Source organism: Thunnus thynnus, chromosome 12 (assembly GCF_963924715.1).
Source record: "Thunnus thynnus chromosome 12, fThuThy2.1, whole genome shotgun sequence".
In the NCBI taxonomy this organism is placed as follows: Eukaryota; Metazoa; Chordata; class Actinopteri; order Scombriformes; family Scombridae; genus Thunnus; species Thunnus thynnus.
Window position 1 is genome coordinate 33,934,523 of NC_089528.1, and position 17,117 is coordinate 33,951,639.

General features: G+C 48.2%; 2 protein-coding genes across 2 annotated transcripts in view; one reads left to right on the forward strand and one right to left on the reverse strand.

Annotated features, from left to right (window-relative positions):
* riok1 (RIO kinase 1 (yeast)) overlaps positions 1-6,815 on the reverse strand; it is a 13,799-nt gene extending 6,984 nt beyond the window's left edge. Inside the window, exons 1-16 of the mRNA XM_067607024.1 lie at positions 6,688-6,815; positions 5,858-6,099; positions 5,184-5,379; positions 4,570-4,750; positions 4,408-4,498; positions 4,111-4,180; positions 3,987-4,029; positions 3,809-3,901; positions 3,589-3,701; positions 3,271-3,351; positions 1,300-1,386; positions 1,082-1,219; positions 880-983; positions 584-690; positions 310-375; positions 113-229 (exon numbers count right to left, since the gene is read on the reverse strand). Coding sequence (XP_067463125.1) covers positions 113-229; positions 310-375; positions 584-690; positions 880-983; positions 1,082-1,219; positions 1,300-1,386; positions 3,271-3,351; positions 3,589-3,701; positions 3,809-3,901; positions 3,987-4,029; positions 4,111-4,180; positions 4,408-4,498; positions 4,570-4,750; positions 5,184-5,230 — 1,338 coding nt within the window. The 5' untranslated portion in view covers positions 5,231-5,379; positions 5,858-6,099; positions 6,688-6,815. The remainder of the gene's footprint in view (positions 1-112; positions 230-309; positions 376-583; positions 691-879; positions 984-1,081; positions 1,220-1,299; positions 1,387-3,270; positions 3,352-3,588; positions 3,702-3,808; positions 3,902-3,986; positions 4,030-4,110; positions 4,181-4,407; positions 4,499-4,569; positions 4,751-5,183; positions 5,380-5,857; positions 6,100-6,687) is intronic.
* rpp40 (ribonuclease P/MRP 40 subunit) lies at positions 6,739-17,112 on the forward strand. Its single transcript, XM_067607027.1, has 8 exons — positions 6,739-6,876; positions 11,571-11,715; positions 12,961-13,029; positions 15,003-15,098; positions 15,341-15,463; positions 15,547-15,727; positions 15,809-15,943; positions 16,036-17,112. Exons 1-8 carry the CDS (start codon positions 6,760-6,762, stop codon positions 16,232-16,234), a joined length of 1,065 nt encoding a protein of 354 aa, XP_067463128.1. The 5' UTR covers positions 6,739-6,759; the 3' UTR covers positions 16,235-17,112.
* The last annotated feature ends 5 nt before the right edge of the window (positions 17,113-17,117 follow it).

Consider the following 17,117-nt stretch of genomic DNA (forward strand, 5'->3'; position numbering starts at 1 on the left):
TGATTTACCTGGTTACTGTGGTGATTTACCTGGTTACCGTGGTGATTTACCTGGTTACCGTGGTGATGTATCCCTGCCTGACAGCCTGTTAAGCTGCTGATTGTGAACTTACGTTGTCATGGTGTCCGCTGATGGCCGACTCCTCCTCCTTCGCCCTCATCAGGTCGACGTCTCGCTCGTAGTGACTGACCTCCGTCAGCGTGCGCGGGATGTACGCCTTCTTAAACACCTAGGGGGGCAGACAGGTTACGGGGGGGGTCAAAGGTCATACAGACTGAGGCAGGTGAGATTAATCAACATGTCTGTTACCTCCTCATCCACTCCATCTTGATCTGACCGCTGCTCTGACGTCCGCTCCGCCGCGATCGTCATCGCCTGTCAACCAATCAGAGACAAGCAAACACAGTCAGGCGCGAAGGCGGATCAATGACCCTCAGCTGTGACTGACAGGCAGCAGTTTGATATTAACAAACAACAATAACTTGATTTTATTGATCAGATTCTTTTAACCAGTCAAATAAAAACATCAACAGAGACAATCAATAAATCAATATATCAATGAAGCTGTATGTTGCGTCCAGACCTTCTCCAGGTATTGATCGATGTTATGGCAGGTGATCGACGGGTCGGTGATGAAGTCAAACAGCTCTCTGACCGTCATCACCGCGACGCCGTGCTTCACAAAAAACTCTGCGAAAAAAACAGACCGACAGAAGTTTCAATGGAAGTTACAGACGGCGGAGCGTGTTTACAACAGCAGAAACTCATAATGCTGCTGCGGCGGCGGCTGCTGCGACTGCTGCTGCGGCTGCTGCTGCTGCGGCTGCTGCTGCTGCGGCTGCTGCTGCTGCGGCTGCTGCGGCTGCTGCGGCTGCTCACCGTTGACATTGCTGCAGTCTTTCCTGAGGAACTCGAGAGCATGGGGATGATCATGTTCCACCGACTGCGACACGTCGATGATGTAAGCGTCTCCGTTGTGATATCTGCACACAGAAACAAACATCACAGTGAGTCAGACAGGAAGTTGGTTTTGATTGGGCTCTGTGTGGTGGGTGTGGCCTGTTGGTGGGCGGGGCCTTACAGCATGTTGAACTCGCTGAGGTCGGCGTGGACGAGTCGAGCATCCTGGAACATTTTCCTCATGTTCTGTAGAACCTGCAGGTAGAGTTCCCGAGCTTTCGACTCTGACAGCGCAGCGTTCTTCAGCAGAGGAGCCGGCCTGATTGATTAATACAGGAGGTGATCAATACATGACATCACAGCCACCGTTACTGTGCGATCACTCTGATTGGTTCTTACATGTTGTCTTTTCCAATGAAGCTCATCAGCAGAACGTGACTCCTGAGCAGAAGAGGTTCTGGACTCGGGATCCCCGCCGTTTGCAGCCTGAAACACACACACAGCCAGGTTCTACTAGGTTCTACGAGGTTCTACCAGCCCCTCTCATCTGGTTCTACTAGGTTCTACGAGGTTCTACCAGCCCGTCACATCTGGTTCTACTAGGTTCTACGAGGTTCTACCAGCCCGTCACATCTGGTTCTACTGGGTTCTACCAGCCCCTCACAACTGGTTCTTCTAGGTTCTACTAGGTTCTACCAGCCCGTCACATCTGGTTCTACTAGGTTCTACGAGGTTCTACCAGCCCCTCACATCTGGTTCTACTGGGTTCTACGAGGTTCTACCAGCCCGTCACATCTGGTTCTACTGGGTTCTACCAGCCCGTCACATCTGGTTCTACTGGGTTCTACCAGCCCCTCACAACTGGTTCTTCTAGGTTCTACTAGGTTCTACCAGCCCGTCACATCTGGTTCTACTAGGTTCTACGAGGTTCTACCAGCCCCTCACATCTGGTTCTACTAGGTTCTACGAGGTTCTACCAGCCCCTCACATCTGGTTCTACTGGGTTCTACGAGGTTCTACCAGCCCGTCACATCTGGTTCTACTAGGTTCTACGAGGTTCTACCAACCCGTCACATCTGGTTCTACTGGGTTCTACCAGCCCGTCACATCTGATTCTTCTAGGTTCTACGAGGTTCTACCAGCCCGTCACATCTGGTTCTACTAGGTTCTACCAGCCCCTCACATCTGGTTCTACTAGGTTCTACGAGGTTCTACCAGCCCCTCACATCTGGTTCTACTAGGTTCTACCAGCCGCTCACATCTGGCTCTACTAGGTTCTACCAGCCCGTCACATCTGGTTCTACTGGGTTCTACGAGGTTCTACCAGCCCGTCACATCTGGTTCTACTAGGTTCTACCAGCCCCTCACATCTGGTTCTACTGGGTTCTACTAGGTTCTACCAGCCGCTCACATCTGGCTCTACTAGGTTCTACCAGCCCGTCACATCTGGCTCTACTAGGTTCTACCAGCCCCTCACATCTGGTTCTACTGGGTTCTACTAGGTTCTACCAGCCCGTCACATCTGGCTCTACTAGGTTCTACCAGCCCGTCACATCTGGTTCTACTGGGTTCTACCAGCCCCTCACATCTGGTTCTACTGGGTTCTACCAGACCCTCACATCTGGTTCTACTAGGTTCTACGAGGTTTTCCCAGCCCATCACATCTGGTTCTACTGGGTTCTACCAGCCCCTCACATCTGGTTCTACTAGGTACTACGAGGTTCTACCAGCCCCTCACATCTGGTTCTTCTAGGTTCTACCAGCCCCTCACATCTGGTTCTTCTAGGTTCTACCAGCCCCTCACATCTGGTTCTACTAGGTTCTACGAGGTTCTACCAGCCCGTCACATCTGGTTCTACTGGGTTCTACCAGTCCATCACATCTGGTTCTACTAGGTTCTACCAGCCCGTCACATCTGGTTCTACTGGGTTCTACCAGCCCCTCACATCTGGTTCTACTAGGTTCTACGAGGTTCTACCAGCCCATCACATCTGGTTCTACTGGGTTCTACCAGCCCCTCACATCTGGGTTTACTAGGTTCTACCAGCCCATCAGATCTGGTTCTACTGGGTTCGACTACCCCATCAGATCTGGTTCTGCTGGATTCTACTGGGATCTACCAGCCCCTCACATCTGGTTCTACTGGGTTCGACTAGCCCATCAGATCTGGTTCTGCTGGGTTCTACCAGCCCGTCACATCTGGTTCTACTAGGTTCTACCAGTCTCTCACATCTGGTTCTACTGGGTTCTACTAGCCCATCCGATCTGGTTCTACTGGGTTCTACTAGTTTCCCCCAGCCGGTCACATCTGGTTCTGCTGGACTCTGCTGGGTTCTACTAGGTTCTATGTGTCAGTAGGAAGGTTCTGACCTGATGAGGTTCCTCATCTCTTTCTCTGCCCATGTTCTCACCATCTTCCTGGGGTTTCCTTTACAGTAACCATGGCGGAACCTGCAGAACAACAGAAGTGGAACTTAGAACATACATGTTATTTATTGGTGACATGATTGATTATTGTTGATGCCATAAACTGATAGAAGTGTCTGATGTCTTTTATTCTGGAGACAACAAGAAGATCGATAGATAGATGATAGACGATGGATCTATAGATCGATAGATCGATAGATCGATAGACGACACTGTGACATCACACTGACGGGTGGTTCTTCTTCTGTGGTTTTGACTGACCTGAACTCTCCGCTAACGTATTTGTCTCGGTCTTTGAACAGCAGGATGGAGGTCTTGTAGATCTTGATGGCTCTGCTGTCTCCGCCCACCGTGCTGGCGTGATACACGTTCGCCTGAAACACACCACAGGTCACCTGACAGATCAGCTGACCGAACAGCTGACAGATCAGCTGACAGATGTGTCAGGAGCAGGGTACTGATTATTGATCGGTGATGTCACCTCTTTGCCCGTGCTGATGCAGCCGTTGATCTCGGAGATGACACCTCGACTCAGCATCTTGAAGAGAATCATTCGAGTTCGAGGATCTAAAACCTGCAGAAGAAGAATCAATACGTCTGATCAGCTGGTTATTGATCTCCAGCACTTCCTGTCATGTTACCGTGAGCGAGCGGCTCACCTGTTCCACTGTGGCGCGATCTGATTTGTCCTTGACTCGGTACCTGCGGAGGAGCCAATCAGAGCGTTAGTCAGAGCATCACATGACCTCTGATGAAACAACAGTCAGCTGACTTCAGACGTACGTGTCGGCGTCTTTCTGTTTCTGCTTCGTCGTCACTTTATTGATCACCGAGTCAGCGAAGTTGAGCTTATCTGTAAATACAAACAAACCCTGAGTATTGATAACTGATCACTGATTGATAAGATCACTGATGATTGATAACTGATCACTGATGATTGAAAACTGATCACTGATGATTGATAACTGATCACTGATGATTGAAAACTGATCACTGATGATTGATAACTGATCACTGATGATTGATAACTGATCACTGATGATTGATTGCTGTGTGTGTGTGTGTGTGTGTGTGTGTTACCGAGATTGATCTTGTGTTCGTATTTCCTCAGAGCTTTGTCGGACGGCGTGGATGACGGCAGCGTCTTATTGGACGGATTCTGTTTGTTCATCTGAAGAAGAAAACGGGGTCAGCTGATTGTCAATAATCAATAATCAGACGGATGATCGGTGTGTGTCTCACCTGACTGTTGACAGACGTCCTGTTGTATCGTTTGGTCAGATCACCTGCCGCTGCTCGCCACGCCCACTCTTCATCATCATCATCATCATCATCATCTTCTTCATCTTCCTCCTCCTCGCTGTCCTGCTGCAGAGTGACATCACTCACCTGACTCTGCACAGCCCTCACTTCTGATTGGTCGCTGCAGAAAGAAGAAGCTGTTCAGCAGATGAACTGAATGTTTTATAAACGCTTTGACAGGCAGGATGTCTCCGCCGCCGCCACCGCCACAGATCAATGAGAGATAATCAATACCCTGCTCCTGACTGTGAGATGAACCCTGATGGAGTGATGAAGAGTGATGAAGAGTCTGCATGTTTACTGGACGCCTGCGAGCGTCAGGCTGATAGTTCAGAGGTCAGGTGGTCCTGGTGCTGTAATGACACCCAGGAGACTAAACGTCATAAGATGACGTCATCATTACGCCAAACTGAACTAAGCAGGTAACTGACAGATCAGGTGATTAAACTGGCAGAACTCTGTCTGTTATCGATCAGGATGTTATTCATTATTAACTAGTCGCCCTGACGTCATCGCAGTCACGTTAGATCGCAGCAACAAACACACGCGCTCACCTGTCCTCCTCTGCGTCATCAAACTGTCCAGGTACCACCAGCGCCATGACGTCACACTCCGTCAGAGACTCACGCCGAACACAGAACTGAATCCAGAACCCGAAACCCAAACCCGAACCCGGTCCGATCTGGTCCACGTGATCCTCAAAGATCCACCAGCAGCGTCTTCGCTTCACTACCGGGTATGACCACGTGACTACGGCAAGAGAGGAGGAAGGTTTTAGCGAAGCGCAGCTCGGTGCTGCCCCCTGTCGGCAGTCACGTGATTGGTGTTATTATATAATTATTTACATTTAGTAATGTCATTAATGAGAGATTATTCATCTGCTGGATCTATAATTAACAATAATAATAATAATAATAATAATAATAATAATCTGTTTATGTTGTTTCTGACTTATTATCAATGATGTGTTATTGATCTGTGACTAGTGCTGTACTGGTTTTCTTCTTCTCTACATGTTTTATAGTCTGTGTTTATGTCACAGATACAGAACTACACATACAGTCAAGATTAATGAGAAAATGTAAATGACTGTAATATTCATGTCTTCATATAATTATTGTGTCACTGATCAATGATCAATTCAGCCTGTTTGTATGTTATCAGAGTCACGATGCTGAGAAAACAAACAGAAGAAGCTTTCAAATATCAGCTGATGTGATTATTTTACCGTCAGTATGTGGGTTGAAGTTATTGTTGCTGGTGATAATGATGATGATGATGATGATGATGATGATATACAGATTGATTATGGATCTGCAGCACCATCAGTACAATCATACAAGCTGAGGCTCAGCGTAGTGTATGGTCTGTCCTCTGCCCAGGTCTCCATGGTGATGGAGGTCATGTGACTGAGGTCCTGAAGTCACTGACCAGACTCTTCATGTATGTTATCAATCAGCCTGTTTCCTGCTGTAGTTCAGTACACAGTGTGCAGAGATAAGATGCTCTATTATCACCACATACATACATACATATATACATACACACACACACGCACGCACACATACATACATACATATATACATACACACACACACACACGCACACATACATACATACATATATATATACATACATATATACATACATACATAGATACATACATATATATATACATACATACACACACACATACATATTTACATACATACATACATACATACACCTGACAGGAAGTGACAGAGTGTCAGGGTCTTATAGGATATGATGGATCAGCAGGAACACAGTGCTGACATGGAGGAGGATTATATTATAGCAGGACTAGACTGTAAGCATGGAGAGTTACATGTTACTGTGTGTGTGTGTGTGCGTGTGTGTGTGTTTGAACGGATTTAGATTGGGAGTCTATTGTCTGATTCACACTGCGGAGCAGAAGGTGGCGGTAATGCGCCAATAAAATAGATGCCAACTGCCGTAAAAGAAGAGGAAGAAGAAGAAGAGGAGCGTGGTAGCGGCTAGCATTAGCGGCATAGCGGCTAGCATTAGCTTCACACACACATTAGCCTGTTCCTCCGGCAGCAGTTACCGGGAGTTACCGGCAGATACCGGCAACTCTAGTCCGTGCTGAAGATGAGCGCGGACCCGCAGCGTACTCTCAGGTCCCTGCTGGTCTCTGAGAGGTCCAGTTTCCTGGAGGAAAAGAACCGGCTCAGTGCGCAGGCGCAGGAGCACCACCTCAACTACAAGGTTAGCATGTTGGCTTTAGCCGCGCTAGCACAGTAAGGACCGTCAGCTCAGTCAGCGAGCTAACGGCTATCTGCTAACTGCTAAATGCAACTGTTTGTTTCTATTAGAGATGCACCGATTCTGAAATTCTGGGCCATTACCGATGTTTGTTTGTTAGTGTTTCTTTGCTGTCGTTGCTTATTTTGCTTGTTATTTATTCCTCCTTTTATGCTAAGGAAACAAAGAAATCTTCATAAGAAAATAACCGAACAGTTCAAAGTCTTTGAATGAGCACAACTTCAATCCCACACATTTATGAAACAACCTGTGATTTGATCTTTTGTCACACGACAAAGACTCTTTGTGTAAAGCTGTAAGCTGCTGTAGGACAAGACACAGTCCTGACCCCTAAACCATAACTCCTAACCCCTAAACCTGAACCCCTAAACCCTAACTCCTAACCCCTAAACCTTAATCCCTAAACCATAACTCCTAACTCCTAAACCTGAACCCCTAACCCCTAAACCCTAACTCCTAACCCCTAAACCTGAACCCCTAAACCCTAACTCCTAACCCCTAAACCTTAATCCCTAAACCCTAACTCCTAACTCCTAAACCTTATCCCCTAAACCCTAACTCCTAACCCCTAAACCTTAACCCCTAAACCCTAACTCCTAACTCCTAAACCTTATCCCCTAAACCCTAACTCCTAACCCCTAAACCTTAACCCCTAACCCCTAAACCTTAACCCCTAAACCCTAACTCCTAACCCCTAAACCTTAACCCCTAACCCCTAAACCCTAACTCCTAAACCCTAACTCCTAACCCCTAAACCTTATCCCCTAAACCCTAACTCCTAACCCCTAAACCTTATCCCCTAAACCCTAACTCCTAACCCCTAAACCTTAACCCCTAACCCCTAAACCTTAACCCCTAAACCCTAACTCCTAACCCCTAAACCTTAACCCCTAACCCCTAAACCTTATCCCCTAAACCCTAACTCCTAACCCCTAAACCTTATCCCCTAAACCCTAACTCCTAACCCCTAAACCTTAACCCCTAAACCCTAACTCCTAACTCCTAAACCTTAACCCCTAAACCCTAACTCCTAACCCCTAAACCTGAACCCCTAAACCCTAACTCCTAACCCCTAAACCTTAACCCCTAACCCCTAAACCCTAACTCCTAACTCCTAAACCTTATCCCCTAAACCCTAACTCCTAACCCCTAAACCTTAACCCCTAACCCCTAAACCCTAACACCTAACTCCAAAACCTGAACCCCTAAACCCTAACTCCTAACCCCAAAACCATAACTGCCAAACCTCTAAACCTGAACTCCTAACCCCTAAACCTTAACCCCTAAACCCTAACTCCTAAACCTTATCCCCTAAACCCTAACTCCTAACCCCTAAACCTTAACCCCTAACCCCTAAACCTTAACCCCTAAACCCTAACTCCTAACCCCTAAACCTTAACCCCTAACCCCTAAACCTTATCCCCTAAACCCTAACTCCTAACCCCTAAACCTTATCCCCTAAACCCTAACTCCTAACTCCTAAACCTTAACCCCTAAACCCTAACTCCTAACCCCTAAACCTGAACCCCTAAACCCTAACTCCTAACCCCTAAACCTTAACCCCTAACCCCTAAACCCTAACTCCTAACTCCTAAACCTTAACCCCTAACCCCTAAACCCTAACTCCTAACTCCTAAACCTTATCCCCTAAACCCTAACTCCTAACCCCTAAACCTTAACCCCTAACCCCTAAACCTTAACCCCTAAACCCTAACTCCTAACCCCTAAACCTTAACCCCTAACCCCTAAACCCTAACTCCTAAACCCTAACTCCTAACCCCTAAACCTTATCCCCTAAACCCTAACTCCTAACCCCTAAACCTTATCCCCTAAACCCTAACTCCTAACCCCTAAACCTTAACCCCTAACCCCTAAACCTTAACCCCTAAACCCTAACTCCTAACCCCTAAACCTTAACCCCTAACCCCTAAACCTTATCCCCTAAACCCTAACTCCTAACCCCTAAACCTTATCCCCTAAACCCTAACTCCTAACCCCTAAACCTTAACCCCTAAACCCTAACTCCTAACTCCTAAACCTTAACCCCTAAACCCTAACTCCTAACCCCTAAACCTGAACCCCTAAACCCTAACTCCTAACCCCTAAACCTTAACCCCTAACCCCTAAACCCTAACTCCTAACTCCTAAACCTTATCCCCTAAACCCTAACTCCTAACCCCTAAACCTTAACCCCTAACCCCTAAACCCTAACACCTAACTCCAAAACCTGAACCCCTAAACCATAACTCCTAACCCCAAAACCATAACTGCCAAACCTCTAAACCTGAACTCCTAACCCCTAAACCTTAACCCCTAAACCCTAACTCCTAAACCTTATCCCCTAAACCCTAACTCCTAACCCCTAAACCTTAACCCCTAAACCCTAACTCCTAACCCCTAAACCTTAACCCCTAACCCCTAAACCCTAACTCCTAAACCCTAACTCCTAACCCCTAAACCTTATCCCCTAAACCCTAACTCCTAACCCCTAAACCTTAACCCCTAACCCCTAAACCTTAACCCCTAAACCCTAACTCCTAACCCCTAAACCTTAACCCCTAACCCCTAAACCTTATCCCCTAAACCCTAACTCCTAACCCCTAAACCTTATCCCCTAAACCCTAACTCCTAACCCCTAAACCTTAACCCCTAAACCCTAACTCCTAACTCCTAAACCTTAACCCCTAAACCCTAACTCCTAACCCCTAAACCTGAACCCCTAAACCCTAACTCCTAACCCCTAAACCTTAACCCCTAACCCCTAAACCCTAACTCCTAACTCCTAAACCTTATCCCCTAAACCCTAACTCCTAACCCCTAAACCTTAACCCCTAACCCCTAAACCCTAACACCTAACTCCAAAACCTGAACCCCTAAACCATAACTCCTAACCCCAAAACCATAACTGCCAAACCTCTAAACCTGAACTCCTAACCCCTAAACCTTAACCCCTAAACCCTAACTCCTAAACCTTATCCCCTAAACCCTAACTCCTAACCCCTAAACCTTAACCCCTAACCCCTAAACCTTAACCCCTAAACCCTAACTCCTAACCCCTAAACCTTAACCCCTAACCCCTAAACCTTATCCCCTAAACCCTAACTCCTAACCCCTAAACCTTATCCCCTAAACCCTAACTCCTAACTCCTAAACCTTAACCCCTAAACCCTAACTCCTAACCCCTAAACCTGAACCCCTAAACCCTAACTCCTAACCCCTAAACCTTAACCCCTAACCCCTAAACCCTAACTCCTAACTCCTAAACCTTAACCCCTAACCCCTAAACCCTAACTCCTAACTCCTAAACCTGAACCCCTAAACCATAACTCCTAACCCCTAAACCATAACTCCTAACCTCTAAACCTGAACCCCTAACCCCTAAACCATAACTCCTAAACCTTAACCCCTAACCCCTAAACCCTAACTCCTAACCCCTAAACCTTAACCCCCAACCCCTGAACCTTAACCCCTAAACCCTAACTCCTAAACCTTAACCCCTGACCCCTAAACCTTAATCTCTAAACCCTAACTCCTAAACCTTAACCCCTGACCCCTAAACCTTAATCCCTAAACCCTAACTCCTAAACCTTAACCCCTGACCCCTAAACCTTAATCTCTAAACCCTAACTTCTAACCCCTAAACCTTAACCCCTGACCCCTAAATCCTAAACCATAACCCCTATCCCCTGACCCCTAAACCTTAACCCCTAAATCCTAAACCCTAACCCCATCCCCTGACCCTAACCGTCCTAACCCCTAACCCCTATCCTCTGACCCCTAAACCTTAACCCTAACCGTCCTAACCCCTAACCCCTATCCCCTGACCCCTAAACCTTAACCCTAACCGTCCTAAACCCTAACCCCTATCCCCTGACCCCTAAACCCTAACCGTCCTAACCCCTAACCCCTATCCCCTGACCCCTAAACCCTAACCGTCCTAACCCCTAACCCCTATCCTCTGACCCCTAAACCTTAACTCCTAAACCCTAATCCCTAAACCCTAACTCCTAACCCCTAAACCTTAACCCCTGACCCCTAAATCCTAACCCCTAATCCCTGACCCCTAAACCCTAAACCCTAACCCCTAAACCCTAACCCAGTGCTTCCACAGCCAACAAACAGAAACTCAGTGTTTCTGTGGTTGTGAAGGATCAGGTCTGCCGGTGTCCAGGTATTTCTGTGCTTTCAGGTGAACAGCAGTTATCTTATATCTCTCTCCAAGACAGTGAAATGTTCCCACACAGCTGACGTTTTCTTTCACTTTTATGTGAAAACAAGCCACACTAACATCACCAACCAGCACAACTGACGCCACACACAAGAGAAACATCGGCTGACGCCAGTCAACAAGGCTGGTATCGGTCGATATTGATGTTCGGACAATAAATCGGTGCATCCCGAGATTCTATCGATGGTCTAACATCTTTGTTGACATGAAAATAATGTATTTACTCTGAGAGACTTTCTGTATTCTGACAGCAGAATAAAAACTCACCTGAGGCAGAATCTCACCTGCACCAATCAGAAACATCTTATTTTTTACGATGAAGATCAAAATTTCTACCTGTTTTTTAACCTTTTCTTTAAACATTTTACATTACATGTCAGGCCTGAACTGACCTGCATTATTTGTGCAGGTGTCTGTGCTGCTGCCTGAATGTAGCGCCGCCCCCGCTCACCTGGACGCAGCATTAAAGAGTTTCAGCAGTTTCTACCTGATCAGGAAGCTGCCCCTGTATGAACTACTGGACAAACAGTTCCTGGAGACCGCCGTGTACCAGGGTACCACCTGACTCATAACACCTGTACACACCTTTACCAACTGACTCACCTGTACCACCTGACTCATCACACCTGTATTCACCTGTACCACCTGACTCATCACACCTGTATTCACCTGTACCACCTGACTCATAACACCTGTACATACCTGTACCACCTGACTCATAACACCTGTACACACTTTTACCAACTGACTCACCTGTACCACCTGACTCATCACACCTGTACATACCTGTACCACCTGACTCATAACACCTGTACACACTTTTACCAACTGACTCACCTGTACCACCTGACTCATCACACCTGTATACACCTGTACCATCTGACTTATCACACCTGTACCACCTGACTCATCACACCTGTATGCACCTGTACACACCAGACTCATAACACCTGTACACACCTGACTCATAACACCTGTACATACCTGTACCACCTGACTCATCATTCCTGTACCACCTGACTCATAACACCTGTACCACCTGACTCATCACACCTGTACACACTTTTACCAACTGACTCACCTGTACCACCTGACTCATCACACCTGTATACACCTGTACCACCTGACTTATCACACCTGTACCACCTGACTCATAACACCTGTACACACTTTTACCAACTGACTCACCTGTACCACCTGACTCATCACACCTGTACCACCTGACTTATCACACCTGTACCACCTGACTCATCACACCTGTACCACCTGACTTATCACACCTGTACCACCTGACTCATAACACCTGTACCACCTGACTCATCACACCTGTACCACCTGACTCATAACACCTGTACACACCTTTACCAACCGACTCACCCGTACCACCTGACTTATCACACCTGTACCACCTGACTCATCACACCTGTACCACCTGACTCATCAGACCTGTACCACCTGACTCATAACACCTGTACACACCTTTACCAACCGACTCACCCGTACCACCTGACTTATCACACCTGTACCACCTGACTCATCAGACCTGTACCACCTGACTCATAACACCTGTACACACCTTTACCAACTGACTCACCTGTACCACCTGACTCATCACACCTGTATTCACCTGTACACACCAGACTCATAACACCTGTACATACCTGTACCACCTGACTAATAACACATGTACACACCTGACTCACCTGTACACACTTGTACCACCTGTTTTCTGGAACAGAGTCCAGGTGTGTGTCCTGACTGTGTGTGTGTGTGTGTGTGTGTGTGTGTGTGTGTTACAGGTAGTGTGTATGGGCTGTCGTACAGGAGCAGGATAGATCAAGAGAACTGCGTCGCTTTGACGCCAAACGGTAACAACACCTGCTGTCTGTCTGCCTGTCCGTCCGTCCGTCCGCCTGTATCTGTCTGTCTCCCTGCAGGCCGCCTGTCTCACTCTGTATCTGTCTGTCTCACTCTGTATCTGTCTGTCTCACTCTGTATCTGTCTGTCTCTCTGCAGGCCGCCTGTCTCACTCTGTATCTGTCTGTCTCACTCTGTATCTGTCTGTCTCTCTGCAGGCCGCCTGTCTCACTCTGTATCTGTCTGTCTCTCTGCAGGCCGCCTGTCTCACTCTGTATCTGTCTGTCTCACTCTGTATCTGTCTGTCTCTCTGCAGGCCGCCTGTCTCACTCTGTATCTGTCTGTCTCTCTGCAGGCCGCCTGTCTCACTCTGTATCTGTCTGTTTCACTCTGTATCTGTCTGTCTCCCTGCAGGCCGCCTGTCTCACTCTGTATCTGTCTGTCTCTCTGCAGGCCGCCTGTCTCACTCTGTATCTGTCTGTCTCTCTGCAGGCCGCCTGTCTCACTCTGTATCTGTCTGTCTCACTCTGTATCTGTCTGTCTCTCTGCAGGCCGCCTGTCTCACTCTGTATCTGTCTGTCTCTCTGCAGGCCGCCTGTCTCACTCTGTATCTGTCTGTCTCTCTGCAGGCCGCCTGTCTCACTCTGTATCTGTCTGTCTCCCTGCAGGCCGCCTGTCTCACTCTGTGTCTGTCTGTCTCTCTGCAGGCCGCCTGTCTCACTCTGTATCTGTCTGTCTCCCTGCGGGCCGCCTGTCTCACTCTGTATCTGTCTGTCTCTCTGCAGGCCGCCTGTCTCACTCTGTATCTGTCTGTCTCCCTGCAGGCCGCCTGTCTCACTCTGTGTCTGTCTGTCTCTCTGCAGGCCGCCTGTCTCACTCTGTATCTGTCTGTCTCTCTGCAGGCCGCCTGTCTCACTCTGTATCTGTCTGTCTCACTCTGTATCTGTCTGTCTCCCTGCAGGCCGCCTGTCTCACTCTGTATCTGTCTGTCTCCCTGCAGGCCGCCTGTCTCACTCTGTATCTGTCTGTCTCACTCTGTATCTGTCTGTCTCACTCTGTATCTGTCTGTCTCTCTGCAGGCCGCCTGTCTCACTCTGTATCTGTCTGTCTCACTCTGTATCTGTCTGTCTCACTCTGTATCTGTCTGTCTCTCTGCAGGCCGCCTGTCTCTCTCTGTATCTGTCTGTCTCTCTGCAGGCCGCCTGTCTCACTCTGTATCTGTCTGTCTCTCTGCAGGCCGCCTGTCTCACTCTGTATCTGTCTGTCTCTCTGCAGGCCGCCTGTCTCACTCTGTATCTGTCTGTCTCTCTGCAGGCCGCCTGTCTCTCTCTGTATCTGTCTGTCTCTCTGCAGGCCGCCTGTCTCTCTCTGTATCTGTCTGTCTCACTCTGTATCTGTCTGTCTCTCTGCAGGCCGCCTGTCTCACTCTGTATCTGTCTGTCTCACTCTGTATCTGTCTGTCTCACTCTGTATCTGTCTGTCTCTCTGCAGGCCGCCTGTCTCACTCTGTATCTGTCTGTCTCACTCTGTATCTGTCTGTCTCTCTCTGTATCTGTCTGTCTGTCTGCAGGCCGCCTGTCTCTCTCTGTATCTGTCTGTCTCACTCTGTATCTGTCTGTCTCACTCTGTATCTGTCTGTCTGTCTGCAGGCCACCTGTCTCACTCTGTATCTGTCTGTCTCACTCTGTATCTGTCTGTCTGTCTGCAGGCCACCTGTCTCACTCTGTATCTGTCTGTCTCACTCTGTATCTGTCTGTCTCACTCTGTATCTGTCTGTCTGTCTGCAGGCCACCTGTCTCACTCTGTATCTGTCTGTCTCACTCTGTATCTGTCTGTCTCACTCTGTATCTGTCTGTCTCCCTGCAGGCCGCCTGTCTCACTCTGTATCTGTCTGTCTGTCTGCAGGCCACCTGTCTCACTCTGTATCTGTCTGTCTCACTCTGTATCTGTCTGTCTCACTCTGTATCTGTCTGTCTCCCTGCAGGCCGCCTGTCTCTCTCTCTGGATAAAGACTCCTATGAGCTGTTGGGAGTTGAGGGAAAACCATCGAGATTCAACCACAGAACAACCAGCAGATTCGGTCTGAGCTTTTCTTCTCCATAGCAACAGCAGCAGGGACTTCTGGGTACTGTAGTGTTTAGAGACAGACATCTGAAAAACTACATCAACTATACTTTGTTTTTGTGTCTGTATGATTGCAGTACTGACTGTAGTACTGACTGTAGTACTGACTGTAGTTCTGACTGTAGTACTGACTGTAGTACTGACTGTAGTACTGTGTTATGTTTGCAGTACTGATTGTAGTACTGTGTGTACTTGCAGTTGTATCTGTCGACCTGACGGACAGCAGCATGGCGCCAGGTGGGCGGGGCTACCAGCGTTTCCTCACAGGTCTGACATCACACGTTCAGCTGCAAAGTGACTTCCTGTTGTCGCATCATCCAGGTGAGTTACCTGTGCGTTACCCATGATCCTCTGCTGCTGCCACAGGCTGCATATTACCCACAACCCTGTCGTGTGTCCCGCAGGGGGCGGAGCCGCTCTGCAGTCCCTCCTGTCTCGTTACGATTGGTCAGAGCACTCACCTGAGGTCAGCAGCCGCAGTCTGACTCACCTGTCCTGCCCCACCCTGCTGACCTCTGACCTGCAGTCATGTGACCCGCACAGCTTCCTGGAGTGGCTGGGAGCCGTGGACGCCGATATCGGCTGGTGAGAGGACGTCTATTTACCTGCCACCACACCTGTCAGAGAGACCGCTTATGTGATTCTTCTTCTGTGGTGTCATTGCAGTGAGAACTCGTCCAGCAGCTTCCTGTCATCACTCGTCTGTCCTGAACCGACGGTGACGGCGAGTCGATCGCTGAGCGTCTCCGTCTGCGGCCTGCTGCTCCCCCAGGACGTCCACCGCCTCATCCAGGAGCTCAGGTAGTTCACCTGTCACCTCTGATCACTCTGATGGTGAGCAGGATCTTATCACCCCGATAAAACACTATAACGTGACCTCACCTGTCCTGCAGGTGTTACCTGGAGCAGCCTCGCCTGGCGCCCTGGGTGGCGTTGACAGTTCACGGTTTTACTGACAGTCCAGTGTCGTGGGGCAACAGCGAGCACGGCGTCCTGACAGGAGGAGAAAACTTCTACACCCTGCTGCTGTTCCATGACCACACCTACCGCCTCCACCTGGCCACCGGAGCTCCCCACACCTGTCCTCCATGACCACACCTACCGCCTCCACCTGGCCACCGGAGCTCCCCACACCTGTCCTCCATGACCACACCTACCGCCTCCACCTGGCCACCGGAGCTCCCCACACCTGTCCTCCATGACCACACCTACCGCCTCCACCTGGCCACCGGAGCTCCCCACACCTGTCCTCCACGCCGACACGTGTCCTCCACGCCAACACCTGTCCTCCACGCCGACACGTGTCCTCCATGATGCTGCAACACCTTTATTTTTAGTTTCGTTTTCTGTCGGCCATTTGAGATTTTTGTTGGCTTTTTTATTTTTGCTTCAGAAGTTTCAGAATCTGAATCAGATTAAATAAACACTTTTTAAAACAAGTCATTTAGAAGAAAGTTAATGATAAACCTCAGAGGTTGTTTAGTTTCTTCAGGAGGAAAATAAATCTTTGGCTGAGATGTTCGATTTCTTTTATGGTCTCATGTTCAGACTCACGGTGTCCCTGCGGAGGCCTCGGACCTCATGTTGGGAGTCACTAAGGACATGAAACTGTCAGGTGTTTGACGTGTCGTTTGGTTGAGTCGTCGTATTTTCTCATGTTGAGATTAAAATGTTTTTATATCGTTTCTTCTGATCAGAAAATGTTTCATTGAGTTGATAAACGTTTATTTTTCATCACGAACTGCTGAAATAACCAGAATGTAATTATAGTTATGATTCATGATCTGATACCATCTGAGTGCCTAATAACTATAATTATTTAAACATTGTACAAGACTGTGACAAACAGCTGGTTTGCTGGATTTTTATTCAACATTTTGGGCAACAGTGAAAATGTTTTGTTTCACTTTATCTGCAGCGATGATGTCACTTCGCTTTCTTCAATCAATAAAAATTTGGTCAAAAAAACAGAAGA